The sequence below is a fragment of the Mustela lutreola genome, chromosome 2, assembly GCF_030435805.1.
Source record: "Mustela lutreola isolate mMusLut2 chromosome 2, mMusLut2.pri, whole genome shotgun sequence".
NCBI lineage: Eukaryota > Metazoa > Chordata > Mammalia > Carnivora > Mustelidae > Mustela > Mustela lutreola.
The window spans coordinates 108,628,722-108,642,040 of NC_081291.1; the positions used below are offsets into that span (position 1 = coordinate 108,628,722).

General features: G+C 34.8%; 1 protein-coding gene across 4 annotated transcripts in view; it reads left to right on the plus strand.

Annotated features, from left to right (window-relative positions):
• Positions 1–13,319, plus strand: part of ATP13A3 (ATPase 13A3) — a 92,173-nt gene that overhangs the window by 12,078 nt on the left and 66,776 nt on the right. For 2 of the 4 annotated variants that reach the window (XM_059163108.1, XM_059163111.1), the window contains exon 3: positions 12,568–12,666. In XM_059163108.1, the coding sequence (XP_059019091.1) occupies positions 12,616–12,666 (51 nt within the window). In that variant the 5' untranslated portion in view covers positions 12,568–12,615. Of the gene's footprint in view, positions 1–1,833; positions 1,853–12,567; positions 12,667–13,319 lie in introns of those variants that run through there. The other 2 variants (XM_059163110.1, XM_059163109.1) reach the window with 2 other exon arrangements.

Genomic DNA, 13,319 nt, shown 5'->3' on the forward strand with positions numbered 1-13,319 from the left:
TATTAATAATTAAGTACTGGGCAGAGGATTTGGAGGCTTGGAGAATATTAATAATAAAGATGTGGGCAGAGGAAGTAGAGACTTGGTTACCTGGCTGCCTGCCTTATGATCCAGGCTATTGTAGTATGAAGTATAATTTAGCAGAATTGTGGGAGGTGAAAGGTCATTTGTGGGTCATCTTGGGAACCTAGTCAGTATTTCAACTACATTTGACTATCAAATGAATTTTTGAAAAATAGACCCTTGAAAGATGGTGCTGTCTGCATGTTAATTCCTTAATTTGTTGGTAGGGCATTTTGATATAAAGTCACCTCGTGCTTGACTTTGTGGGAAAGTCAAAAATGCTAATTTTGATTAAATGAAGATTTCTTCCCTATTTTTAAAAGAGGATATTGATTGAAAACTGGTAAGTAGGGGCGCCTGGGTGGCTCAGTGGGTTAGGCTGCTGCCTTCGGCTCGGGTCGTGATCTCAGGGTCCTGGGATCGAGTCCCGCATGGGGCTCTCTGCTCAGCGGGGAGCCTGCTTCCCTCTCTCTCTCTCTGCCTGCCTCTCCGTCTACTTGTGGTTTCTCTCTGTCAAATAAATAAATAAAATCTTTAAAAAAAAAAAAAAAAGAAAGAAAACTGGTAAGTAAAGTAGAAAAGCCCTGTAAAAGTGTTTTGTAAACTAAAAACCGCTGTATGAATGTCAGTTACTTTTGTTACGTTTGGTATAATACCCAAATGCATTGATTTTTTTTTTTTTTTTTTAAATCCTGGATAGTTGATTACAGAAGGACCATAGGAAGTGAGAGAGAAAGTTCAGATTTCTGTGATGATTGTACCATGAGTAGGGCCATTATTCTCTTCAACAGTGATTTAAAGTGTGTTTTTGAAATATTTGTTGAATGCAGAGGTTAAGGGCTTTGCACTGCCTTTATAAGCTGAGTCAGCGTGCGTAGGTTTCAACTGAGGAAAAGGAATAGAGTGGAAAAAGATAAATTCACATAATTTTAAAAAGGTGATTGAAGTGCCTGTCAATTATAATTGTAAATTAGCAGGATTTTACTTTTTGTACAGAATAACTTCCTAGTGATTTTGTGCTTCCTTTGTGGTCAGGTTCAGGCCTTCATCATGTCTGGAAAAATAAAATGTGAACCACAGTGTAGTACAGATGAGAAGTAAAACTAATTTTGCTTTCTTTCCAACACAATACAGTAATCCTGAAGTGAATCTTGCTGAGTCAATAAAGAAAAAATATTTTGGGTTTTGCTGTTAATAAGAAAAATGAAAATCTCTGGATTCTGGGTGTACCTTCTTAACATACTTCTTAGGACTTAGAATATAATTTTCTATAGGGTTTTCTTCCCGCTTTTTTGCCCCCCCCCCTTGACTCTTCCCTAACCACCCCCACCCCTTCTCCTCCAAGCCGTTCCTCTGCACTTTGCTGCTCTGATTGGGTACCTATTTGTGTACACTATTATTTTTGTTTCAGAATGCAGCTGCAGTGTAATCTTTTTCAGTACCTTTAATCAACAATTTCAGCTCAGCACTGTACTACCAACAATGTACTTTGCTCAGCTGAAATGACACAGTACTGTGAAAAGTTGAGACTAACTTGAAGCAGTGCATGCAGTGACCACTGCATAATGATGGTCATCTGCCAATAGCAACTATAAGGTTTTATATAAACTATATCCTGGCTTCTGTGCAACCATGTGGATAATATGAGTCTTAGAATTGATGAATGTTGAAATTTTATTTATTATTGTTTTTTAAAGTGAGCTCTACCACCCAGTGTGGGGCTTGAACAGAAGACTCCAAGATCAAGAGCTGCATACTCTAGGCATGCTCTGTCGACTGAGCCAGCCAGGTACCTGCCCCTAAATGTTTGAATTTTAATTTTACTACTATTATTATTTTTTAATTTAAATTCATTTTAGGCAATACATCATTAGTTTTTGGTGTAGTGTTTAGTGATTCATTAGTTGGGTATAATACCCAGTGTTATATTATATGACCTTTTGTCACATTATGTGCCCTCCTTAATGCCTATCAACCGGTTATCTCATCTCCCCCAGATTTTAATTTTAAATTGCTGATTGAAATGTCCAACAAGTTATTAGGGATTTAGATTAACAGTATTACATTTTAGGGATGCCTGGGTGGCTCAGTTGGTTGGGCTGCTGCCTTCGGCTAAGGTTGTGATCCCAGAGTCCTGGGATCGAGTCCCACATCAGGCTCCTTACCCAGCAGGGAGCCTGCTTCCCTCTCTGCTTCTGCCTGCCACTCTGCCTGCTTGTGCTCTCTCTTGCTTACTCTCTCTGACAAATAAATAAACAAATAAATAAAATCTTCAAAAAAGGTAAAAAAACAGTATTACATTTTAGAAGAAGTAATCACTAATTGGCATTACAGTGGAAGAAACATTAATTAATACATTGCTTAACAGAAATGCTTATCTTCTAAATTTAAAAGTGTAGCTTTTATTTGGGCAGTTAAGCTCACTTACCAATTTAGGTTGTTTATACAGGCTGTTATTAGAACTCTAGATTTGTCAATTCCTTACTGTATTAAGTGCCAAACACTTTCTTTAGTGCTTGCTTTAAAACTTGTTTCAGTTAGGTGTTTCTGCATGTAAGTACCCCTCTTACCCTCAAAGCACAAAACTCATGTACTCTATTTCATGAGTTTGAAGAAACAGTTAATGAATGGTAACATGTTTATATATGTACATGTGACATGGATTTTTAATTGGGATTGTTGGATCAAAGTGTTGGAGTATTAAATTCTAATATACTGTTGGTTTTCCAAAAATGTAGAACAGATTCACTTCTTCTTTTTTTTTTCCCTTTCCTTTTCTTACGGAGGGAGCAGTAGGGGAGAGGGAGAGAATCTTAATGAGCAGGCTCCACACCCATCACAGAGTTTAACATAGGGTTCAGTATCACGACTCTGAGATTATAACTTGAGCCTAACTCGAGAGTTGGACACTTAACCAACTAAACCACCCATATGCCCCCAGATTCACTTGTAACAGTGAATAAGGGTGCTCCTCTCCACCCCCAGTTTAATGAGCAAGTAGTAATTTTACCACATAATTTTATACTTCACCTCATCTTGTTCTCAGATAGGTTCATGTGCTCTTTGTTACTGTTCTCCCTCCCTTGCTTCACAACATTCTAAAATCCCTAAATTCTAGTTTTAGACAACTGTGAACTTGGGAGTAATCTTTGTAAAGGCAATAATAACATACCTGCCTTCTCTTCTCTCTACCACCGTTATCATTTGTTTTGTGTTTGTGTCTTATTTTTCCATTGGGACACATGAAACAGAGGCTGTATTATTTAGCCAACCGCTGCTTTCCCAGATTAGTATCTCCAGTCATACTAAACAACAACAAATCTTGCAACTTCTCATAATCACTTTTGATCCACAGCTTTTCTGTTAAGGTTACTGAAAACTGTCAGCCCTTTTCCATACCAATGTTGGAACATCACCTAGTGGTGAAAGAGTGTAACAACAAGATGCATACAGAACCAATACTTACTGTAGGTCAAAACTTTCATAGTTGGAATGAATCATACAGCCTATTACAACTGCCTCATTTCAGTGGAGAAGAAATTGAAACCATGACAGGTGAAGGAACTTGCAAAATAGTTCATGTTGAATTGTCTTAAAAACAAGTTAAACCTTGACTCTTGAGTTGTGTGCTCTTTCTCCCCCCTCCCCTTTTTTTTTTTGTATTTTGGGGTAAAATTGTTTATTTCCTACAGTTCCTAATATAATAACGAACATGGCATATATATACTTACTTAACGCTTGTAGGTGGATTAATTTTTTAGATGGATTAATTTGATTAAATAATTTAGGGTTTGCTGCGATTTTATGGTGTGTGAGTGGCTGCTACTTTTCCCTAGTGGAGCCAAAATTTGGAGGGGTTGTATAAAAATAAATATAATCACACTGTCACTTACTAGAAATGTACTTGTTAAGGGGGACTTCAAAATCACCACTTTATCTTGCCTGGGGTAAAGAGACCTAATTGAGAGAGATCCAAAGAATTTGGAATGGTTTGATAGAGCACTATGAAGTGTTTTGCAGGTTCCTACAAGTTTCACACCCAAGGTTGGCCAAGCACAGTAGAATTAGAAGTTATACATATGCTCAGCCTTTCTTTAACTATTTTAAAATATTAATATGTGTAGATGGTAAAAACATTAAAAAAAGCACTAAAGTCTCTCCCTTATTCTCACTCTGCAATACTGTCACCACTACTGGCCACTGTTTCCAATTTTTTTTTGTTTTTGATTATCTAGGGGGTTAGAAGCCAGTTTTCTTTCTAGGTCTTCTCCCTGTTTTGAATATTCAGTCTGTAGGACTGGTCTTATCACAGTGATGTTATCTACTATTTCCTAATGCCTGGTACAGCACTTTTCATAATAGATGGTAAGATTTTGAAATCATTTTAACAGTTATAATACTTTTGTAACTCTCAGTCCTTGAATATGAAGTTTTGAAAAGTTATATACATGAAGAGGATTTAAGAGGAAATTTAGAAGTTTTATGATCACACTAGCTTCAATAAATGAGAATCTCTCATGTAAGTAGACATTTAAAACATGCAGTTATGTTGTATATAAAAGAATTTTTACACATTTCCATTTTTACAAAGCAAAAGTTAAAACACAGATACTAGTCATTAGTCCAAAGCTACTTTTTCCCATTTTTACTAATTAAATACTTTTGCAGTTAACTAATACTCAAAGCCACTGTTTCACCTAAGATGACACTCTGACCACACATGGAGTTTTCTCTGAATAAAAGGGTTGATTTGTTAAATAGGGTATTTAATAAAAGTGATAAAGATGTATATAAGTGTGTTGTAGTGTGGGCTAAGTTGTAACTCTTAATGTTTCTAATATTGATCCTAAGGCAGATAATTACATTATTTTTCCTAGTTATAACTTATTTTGTTTTAGCTATGGCATTGTTTTGTAACATACAAAAAAGCATAATTATACAAAGACTGCACTTCACAAATGTAAATAGTCTTGGTTTGGTGTATATTTGGTACAATGGTCTTCCTTAAGCCTAAACACAGAAACAAAAGCATGCATTATAAGAGAAAGTTCAAGATGGGAAGTGATAAAATGGGTATTCACTAGAGCTTTGTTAAAATTTAGCTGGTATCCTTGTAAAATTTCCATGTATTCATTAAATTATATTATGTCATTCTTATTGTTAGGAGCTGACTTGAAGTGTTAAGTTTTGCCCTCATAAAGAGTTGTGACAATTTGATTTCTATAGTTAGGGGATTGAGTTTTTTAAAAGATTCTTCTATACAAATATTTGTATAGCTTTTTAAAATTGAGGTGGTTCAGTGAGTAGATTAAGGATATTATATGTTTTAGGGTACTTTTTATTTCAGAGGGAGAACTGGTTTTGAATTACAGAAGGTTATCTTAGTTGCTGTGGATGCTACAGATTTGACAGTGAAATAATATTCAGAGTGCTGGCTGGATTGTTTATACTTCAGGATCTTTAAAAAATCTTCTGCTGAATGGTCCTTAAAGATGGGTTTGTCAAATTTCTGTTTAACATGGCTAGGCATGTTTAAGTCTCGGAAAAAATCTAGAACTACAGAGCCAAGTAGGATGTTCATTCTGTCTTTCAACAATGCAGGGTGGCCCACAAAGTCCTTTTTTTTTTTTTTTTTTTTTTTAAGATTATTTATTTCAGAGAGAGAAGAAAGTTCACACATGTGTGAGTGAGCAGAGGAGAGGGGCTGGCGTAGAAAGTCTTAGCAGACTCTGCTGAGTGAACTGGGCATGGGGCTCAATCCCATGACCTTGAAATCAGGACCTGAGCTGAAACCAAGAGTCAGACGCTTAACCAACGGTGGCACCCGTGCACCACAAAGTGTCCCCCAAATCTTAATGTAGTTTTAATTTCTAAAACTGCAGAGTATATGTTACAAACTATAAAAAAAGATTTTTTAAGAATTTTTCAGAATAACTTAGTTTTGTGAATTTTGAGTAATACATTCTAAATTTTAGTTTTTTTTTTTTTTTTTTTTACTTATTTCTCTCTGAGCTGGGCAAATACTCAAGTAAAAAACTAATAATGTGTGTTATTCAAAATAACTACTTGAAATTTTACTTGAGTTATAGATAACACTCTAAATCACCTTGTGAAATTACCAACTTCGTAATTCTGGGTAGGTACGTGGAATATCCTTAAAGAAAACCTTCTATACGCAGACTACTATAAAACTGTTGTTCCAGCTAATAAGAAACTCTGGTCTGATGCAAAGATGGCTTAGAGGTTTGGGGATTTCTGTGCCTGTTGAGGCCAGCTCCTCTTGTTTTAGAAAATGAGATATGACTCTTATCCTAGAACACTACAGATGGTTCTTAGTAATTATATAATGTGAAAAAAATAAGTAAATGTCCAAGAATTCGCATTTGATATAGTGAGATATATTCCTGATAGCTTCACTTTGTCCTCTGCTGCTGTTTTTTACTCACACAAAAAATCATGTTCATTGTAAATGCAAGGAAGGGTTTGGTTAAGCACAATGGCCTATGAGCTCCTTGCTGTTTAGATAAGATCAAGGCTGAGGCATGCACTGTGGAATTGGGACTTCAGTGTGCTGGCTAGATGGGACTTATTCAATAGTAGCTCTACCAGTGGCACAGGGTATATCTTCTGAAAACCCATTTAAAGTCAGTGAATTTAAAAATCCTAAATTTTAATATCTTAATCATTTTGAAAGCAGTTCACAAAGAATCAAACAATATTTGGCAGAAAATTCTCATCCAAATGGATTTTTATGCTTAGTTTTATTTTTATTATTAATAGCCAGCTTTTGAAAGTGCTGCTGATACAGCAGTTGGGAAGAATGACGATATAGTGCTTTTGGTAAGAAAAATTTCTTTGTTTCCTATGATCTAGAAATTGACTTGATTAAAAAACATAGACTCCTGCAAGCTACAATAGTTTTATTCAGAAAGTTAAATGGATTTCAGAAGTTCTATATTAATACTTCAAATGTTCTAAATAGATACATGGTAGAATAGCTTAATATGTGTTTTTTTCATCTTAATAGGAAATATCATTTAAAATATATAGGTTTTTATCTTTAGCCAGAAATATCAGAGGCTTTCTGTTATGTACATGTTTTTTAGAATTTAAATATATATTTATATGTTAAACATAAGCTGTTGCAATTATTTTCTTACTGGATTTTTATTAAAAGTTTATGTGAAAGTCTAGGTGAAGTCTTGATAATTTTCTATGTGGTATAGTGTGCTCAAAGAGAATAATAACCGATAGTTTTTAGAGCAACTTTTTATTAAATTATTTTTAATGCCTCTAGTTTGGTAAAATTTGGTAAGATTTAATAGTTTTGCCTTAAAAAGTAAGTTAAATTTTAGAGCAATAACACTTATAAAAAGAGTAATGAGATAAAATGGTCAAGAATTGAATTTAGAAGAACATTACAAATAGATTGTTTAAAAAATTACTGCAGTATTTTTTTGCTGTGGTCACTTTTTAACTCTGGAGGATGGGTTGATAATACAGCTGTGTTAGACTGAGGTGAGCTCTGTCGAGATCTGTTTGGCAAAAAGGTTTAAAATAGTTGTAAGTACATGAAGTTAATGAACACATTGAATATTAATGGTAATTCTTTTTCTAAAATTATAAACACATGCTTATTCATCTAATACATTCTTCATTGGAAAATTAGGATTTACAAACGTGTAGAAGTACATCTCTATTTCTAGGCAGAGGAGAAAAGAAAAAAGTGAAGAAGAATGAGTCAAAACTCAGCAATAAGAGACTGTGCATAATACCTGGTATATGATCAGTTAGGTCAGTGGTTTTGAGATTTATAGAGTAAGAGTTCTTAAGATTAATGGCCTTTGGTGCCAGAAATGAGTATCTTCTGAAAATGTTTTTCTGTCTAAAAGTTTCAGATGGGTGACTTTTATTTATTTAAAAACACCTTCTATTACAATTTTTACATGTTAAAAAACAAGAAGATTATAGTATAATGAACTCTCATATACCGTTTACATTCAGCTTTTAACTTAGCTGTAGCAATTACTAACCTGGGGCACTCCCATGACAGATAGAGAGGTTTTAAAATTTTAAAATTTAAAATTTTAAAATTTTAAAAAATTTTTTATTTGGAAGTAGGTTCAGACCTGCAGAAAAGTTCATGTATTGGTGTAAAGTGTTCCTTACATTCCTTGATTATACTTGCGATATCTGCAGAATCTGTAGTAATGTCTTCTCTCGTCTTCCTGATATTGGTAATTTGTGCTGCCTTCCTCCCCTTTTTGAGTCTTACTAGAAAAGATCACTTTTGTCAATCTCAAAAGAAAAAGCCTTTGGTTTCATTGATTTTACTCCATTTTACTGTTTTTTATTTCATTGATTTCGACGGTGAATTTTATCAGTTTCTCTTTGGTGCTTGCTGTGGGTGTAATTTGCTGTTCTTTTTCTACTTCCTTAGGACCAATGCTGAGGTCACGATTTTAGGCATTTCTTCTTTCAGATTTTGGAATTTAGTGCTATAGATGATTTCTAAATACTGTTTTAGCTGCATCCCACAAATTTTGATATGTCCTCAGTGTTACTCAGTTCAGAATACTTTGTAATTTCCCTATTGATTTCGGACACATGGATTTTTTACGAGTGTATTTTGTTTCTAGGTATTAAGGGTTTTCTACCTATCTTTTTGTTACTGGTTTCTAAGTTAATTTCATTGTTTTTAGAACTTTGTATGACTTGAAACTGTTTTATTTCCCGAAATGTGGTCTTTCTTGGTGAATGTTCTGTGCATATGTAAAAAGAATGTATATTTTTCTGCATTGAGTAGAGTGTTCTGTAAATATCAGTTGGGACCAATTTGACTGACAATGTTGTTCAGATCTTCTGTGTCCTTTGTGTATTTCGAAGATCTGTTAAATGTATACATGTTTAGGATTATGGCTTTATGTCCCTCTATTAACCCCTTTGTCATTATGAAATGACTACGTCCCTGGTAATATATTTTTTTAAATCTCTGATAATATTCTTTGCTTTGAAGTCTCCTTTGGCTGATATTAATACAGTTATTGAAGCTTTAATTTGAATAGTACTTGCACAGTATATTTTGTTTTAACTTTTAGCCTACTGTGCCTTTATTTTAGGTTGCATTTCTTATAGGTAACATATATTTGTAGCCTTGCTCTTTTTTTTTTTTTTTAAAGATTTTATTTATTTTAGAGAGAAAGCAGAGAGAGGGGCAAAGGGAGAGTGAGAGAGAGAGAGAGAGAATGAGAATATCAAGCAGATTCCCTGCTGAGCATGGAGCCCAAAGCAGGTGGATCTCATAACCCAGAGATCATGACCTGAGTTGAAATCAAGACTCAGACACTTAACCAACTGAGCCACCGAGGTGCCTCTGCAGCCTTGCTTTTGAAAAATAAAACCACAATCCTGCCTTTTAATTACTGTTCATATTTAATGTGATTATTGATATTGTTAGGTTTAAATCAGCCATCTGGCTATTTGCTTTCTATTTGTTTCATCTCTAGTTTCCATCCCCCCCCCCTTTTTTTGCCTTTTAGATCAATTTAGTAATTTTTATGGTTCCATTTAATCACCTTTGTTGATTTTTTTAGTTGTGACTCTTTTATTTGAATGGTTACTTTAGAGTTCATAGTGTATATCTCTAACTTACTAAAATTTATCTCCAACTAATACTACATTCATTCACATATACTGTAAGAACCTTACAAGAGTATACTTCCATTTCTTTGTGCTGTTTGTTCTATTGTTATATATATTTATTTATGTATGTACCATGTCTGATGCTTTTCCTTCTTCCGTGGAGATCCATGTTTCCATTTCCATTTTTCTACCTGAGGACTTCCTCTCACACTCTTTTTTTAATGATGTAGGTTTGTTCATGATGATTTTTTTCAGGTTTTGTGTTTAAAAACATATTTCACCTTTGATTTTTGGAGGATATTTTTGCTGAATATAGAATTCTGTTTCTCGTTGCTTCAAAGATGTTGCTCAGCTGTTCTCACCTGCATTATTTTTAGCAAGAAATCTGATGTTATTCTTAACCTATCTTCCTTTGTATTTGTAACAATCTTTTTCCTCTGGCTCCTTTTAAGATATTTTTCCTCACTGCTTTTGAGCAATTTGATAATGACATGCCTTGGTGTAATTTTTCATTGTTTATTTGCTTAATAGGACTTTCTGGATCTATATAGGCTTATAGTTTTTCACCTAATTTGGAAAAGTTTTGGCCATTATATCATCACATATTTTTGGTCCCTCCTATCTTACATGTATATTAGGGTGCTTGAAGTTGTCTGATGGTTTATTGATGTTATGGGCTTTTCTCCCCCTTCTCTTTGTTTCTGCTCATTTTTCATTTTGGATATTTCTATTATTTTGTCTTCAGGTTCATTGATTTTTCATCTGCCATATTTAATATGCTGTTAATTTCATCTAGTAATTTTTTGTCTCAGATACTGTACTTTTTATCTTTTAGTCAAGTTGGTTCTTTTTTATATCTTTCATGTCTGTAGTTAATGTGTTTAGTCTTTCCTCTTGCTTTTTGAACATATGGACTACAGTTAACCACACCTACCAGTTCTATTATTTGTGTCAGTTCTTGGTCTTTTTCTACTAATTGATTTATCTCATTATGGGTTTTCTTTGCATACCTGTTAAGGTTTAATTGGACGTCAGATATTGTTACTTAATTGGGACTAGATATTTTGCATTCCTATAAATTCTTGACTCAGTGCCATCTTGGAAATGAAGTCTTAAAGATACTTGGTCCAGCATCTCCAAAATAAGCCACATTATCGTACAAAATAATTTAGTAAAAATTGCTTCTCAGTCTAGGGTGGTATTACAGCTATGAAGCATATTACTGGAGTCATTCTAACATGGTAAGCCTGATTCACCAAATCAGTCTGGCTTGAAGTGGCAGTTGCTCTCAAGGGCCATGACTTACTGCTTGTAGAGTACTGGAGAATGAGCAAGCCCAACTTCTTCCCCTGCACGAAGACCAGCTATTGTTGACTGAATGTGAAAGGCATAGCCCAATCCTACAGGGAACCCAGAGGGGGCCCAAGAGTCTCCCTGATTTGGGGAGATGAAGCTAAGAGTCTTGGGAGACATCAGAGTAGGCAGGTTTTCAGGGCAAATTATCAGTAAAGGGATCCTTACAGAGAAAAACACTGAAAATATCCAAAATAGTTCCCCTCAAGTCTTCCCCTCAAGCTGAGTACAAATCAGCGCATGTGTGAGGAAACTCCTGAAGCTCAGGAAAAGCACCAACCAAAAGGATTAAGAGAAAAACTTATCAGGGCTTACACAGAGCTGAGAAGAATGCCTGTTCCTACCAACCCACAGTGGAAAACCTCATTGGGCACAAGGATTCAGGAAGAGCATTTCAGAAGGGTGTTGCTTCAGTAGCGGGATCAAATTAGCGCTCAACTAAAAACTACTCTGGTCCTACCTAACAAAACTCTTTAAGACATGAAGTAATAGGGGTGCCTGGGTGACTCAGTTGGTTAAGCAGCTGCCTTAGGCTCAGGTCATGATCCCAGTGTCCTGGAATCCAGTCTCATGTCGGGCTCCTTGCTCCATGGAGGGGGGTGTCTGCCTCTTCCCCTTTTGCCCTTCCCCTGAATGTGTGCTCTCTCTCTCTCAAATCTTTTTATTTATTTATTTTTAACATTTTATTCTTTTGCCAGGGGTAGGGGAGAAGCACAGCCAGAGGAGTGGGAGGCAGAAGGAGAAGCAGACTCCCTGCTGAGCAGGGAGCCTGATGCCAGGCTCCGTCCCAGTACTCTGGGATCATGACTTGAGATGAAAGCAGACGCTTAGCCAACTGAGCCACTTAGGCGCCCTTCCAGTATCCTTTTTTAATACAAGAAAAAAATTTGTCAGTGAGCTCAATGAATTTTCTCCTAGGCAAGCATCCTGGGTAGTCAAACAATTGGAAGATTGCTTAGTGTACTTGGAATCAGAATGGGGGAGTGATCTCCAGTAGGGGTACACCTGCTTTAGGAATTGACTCTTGGCCAAGCATTACCATTCATGTAAAAGGTGCTCAGTAAATATTTGTTAGATGATTAATTTAATAATCATGGAGAGGTTTTGGGGTTGCTTTCATTGCTGGTGCTTTACCTTTATACTTCAAGCAACAAATTGAGTTGTGTGAAGCATTTTTAGCTCAAGATGGTTAAACTAGATTTGTTCTCTGAGTTGGGAAATGAAAAGTGAAGATTCTACATTAGTTTCTCACAGAGCTTAAATTGTTTTGTATCAAGGCTATTGTTAGTATAAGTTAATTGATGAAATATGTCAGGTTTTGTGATAGTATGTGTCAGAAGAACTAGCAAACTTATTGAAAATGTCATTAAAACCAGCCAGCACTTTAGTGAGTACTTAAATATCAGTTAAACTTCGATACATAATTACAACAAAGTCTTAACAGTATGAAGTATATAGTCTATGAAGATATAGCAGAATTCCCTAATATTTGTTGTTCTTTCCCCTCAGTAGTCTTCAACTGTTCTGAAGCACAGGACCTTTCAGACCACTGTAGATATGGACAAAGAAGAAAGGAAGACTATCAACCAGGGTCAAGAAGATGAAATGGTAACTGGATTTTATAATTTATTTGTCAAGTGTGAAGAATTATCTTTGTAATTTATTATTCTAGGAAAGTAGAAAAGTTCATAAAAACAAAAAAGCATGAAATCAATGTGCTTTTCTCATCCCCACTGCCTTTTTGAATTGGGATTATGTAACATCTCTATTTGTTGATTTTAGTAAAATTCCTGTTTGACTGTGAGCTCTAATACTTAAAGTATTTTTAAAAATTTTTATGTATTTTTTATTTTATTTTATATTTCTTTTATTTTTATATTTTTTTATTTGATAATTTAAGAAGTTACATTAGCTAATGTTTTAAGTGTAATCCCAAATGTAAGATTTCTAATTTTGATTTATAAAAAATGTTTGAAATAAAAATAGCTTTTCAGCTCTTTGTGTGTAGAAGTGAGAAGATAAGGTTGTCAGGTGTCATATAAGACACCCCATTAAATGTGAATTTCAGATAATCAAGGAATAAATTTTTTATAAGCATGTCCTAAACATAGCATAGGGCAAACAAAATTAATTTTTAATTGAAATTTATGTTTTAACTAGGCCCTCTACATTTTCATTTGCTAAATTTGGCAGCTATTGTTGGGTTATGGTGGGAGTGGTAGTAAACTGAAACAATGAAATAATTTGTGTCAGGAGGTCAA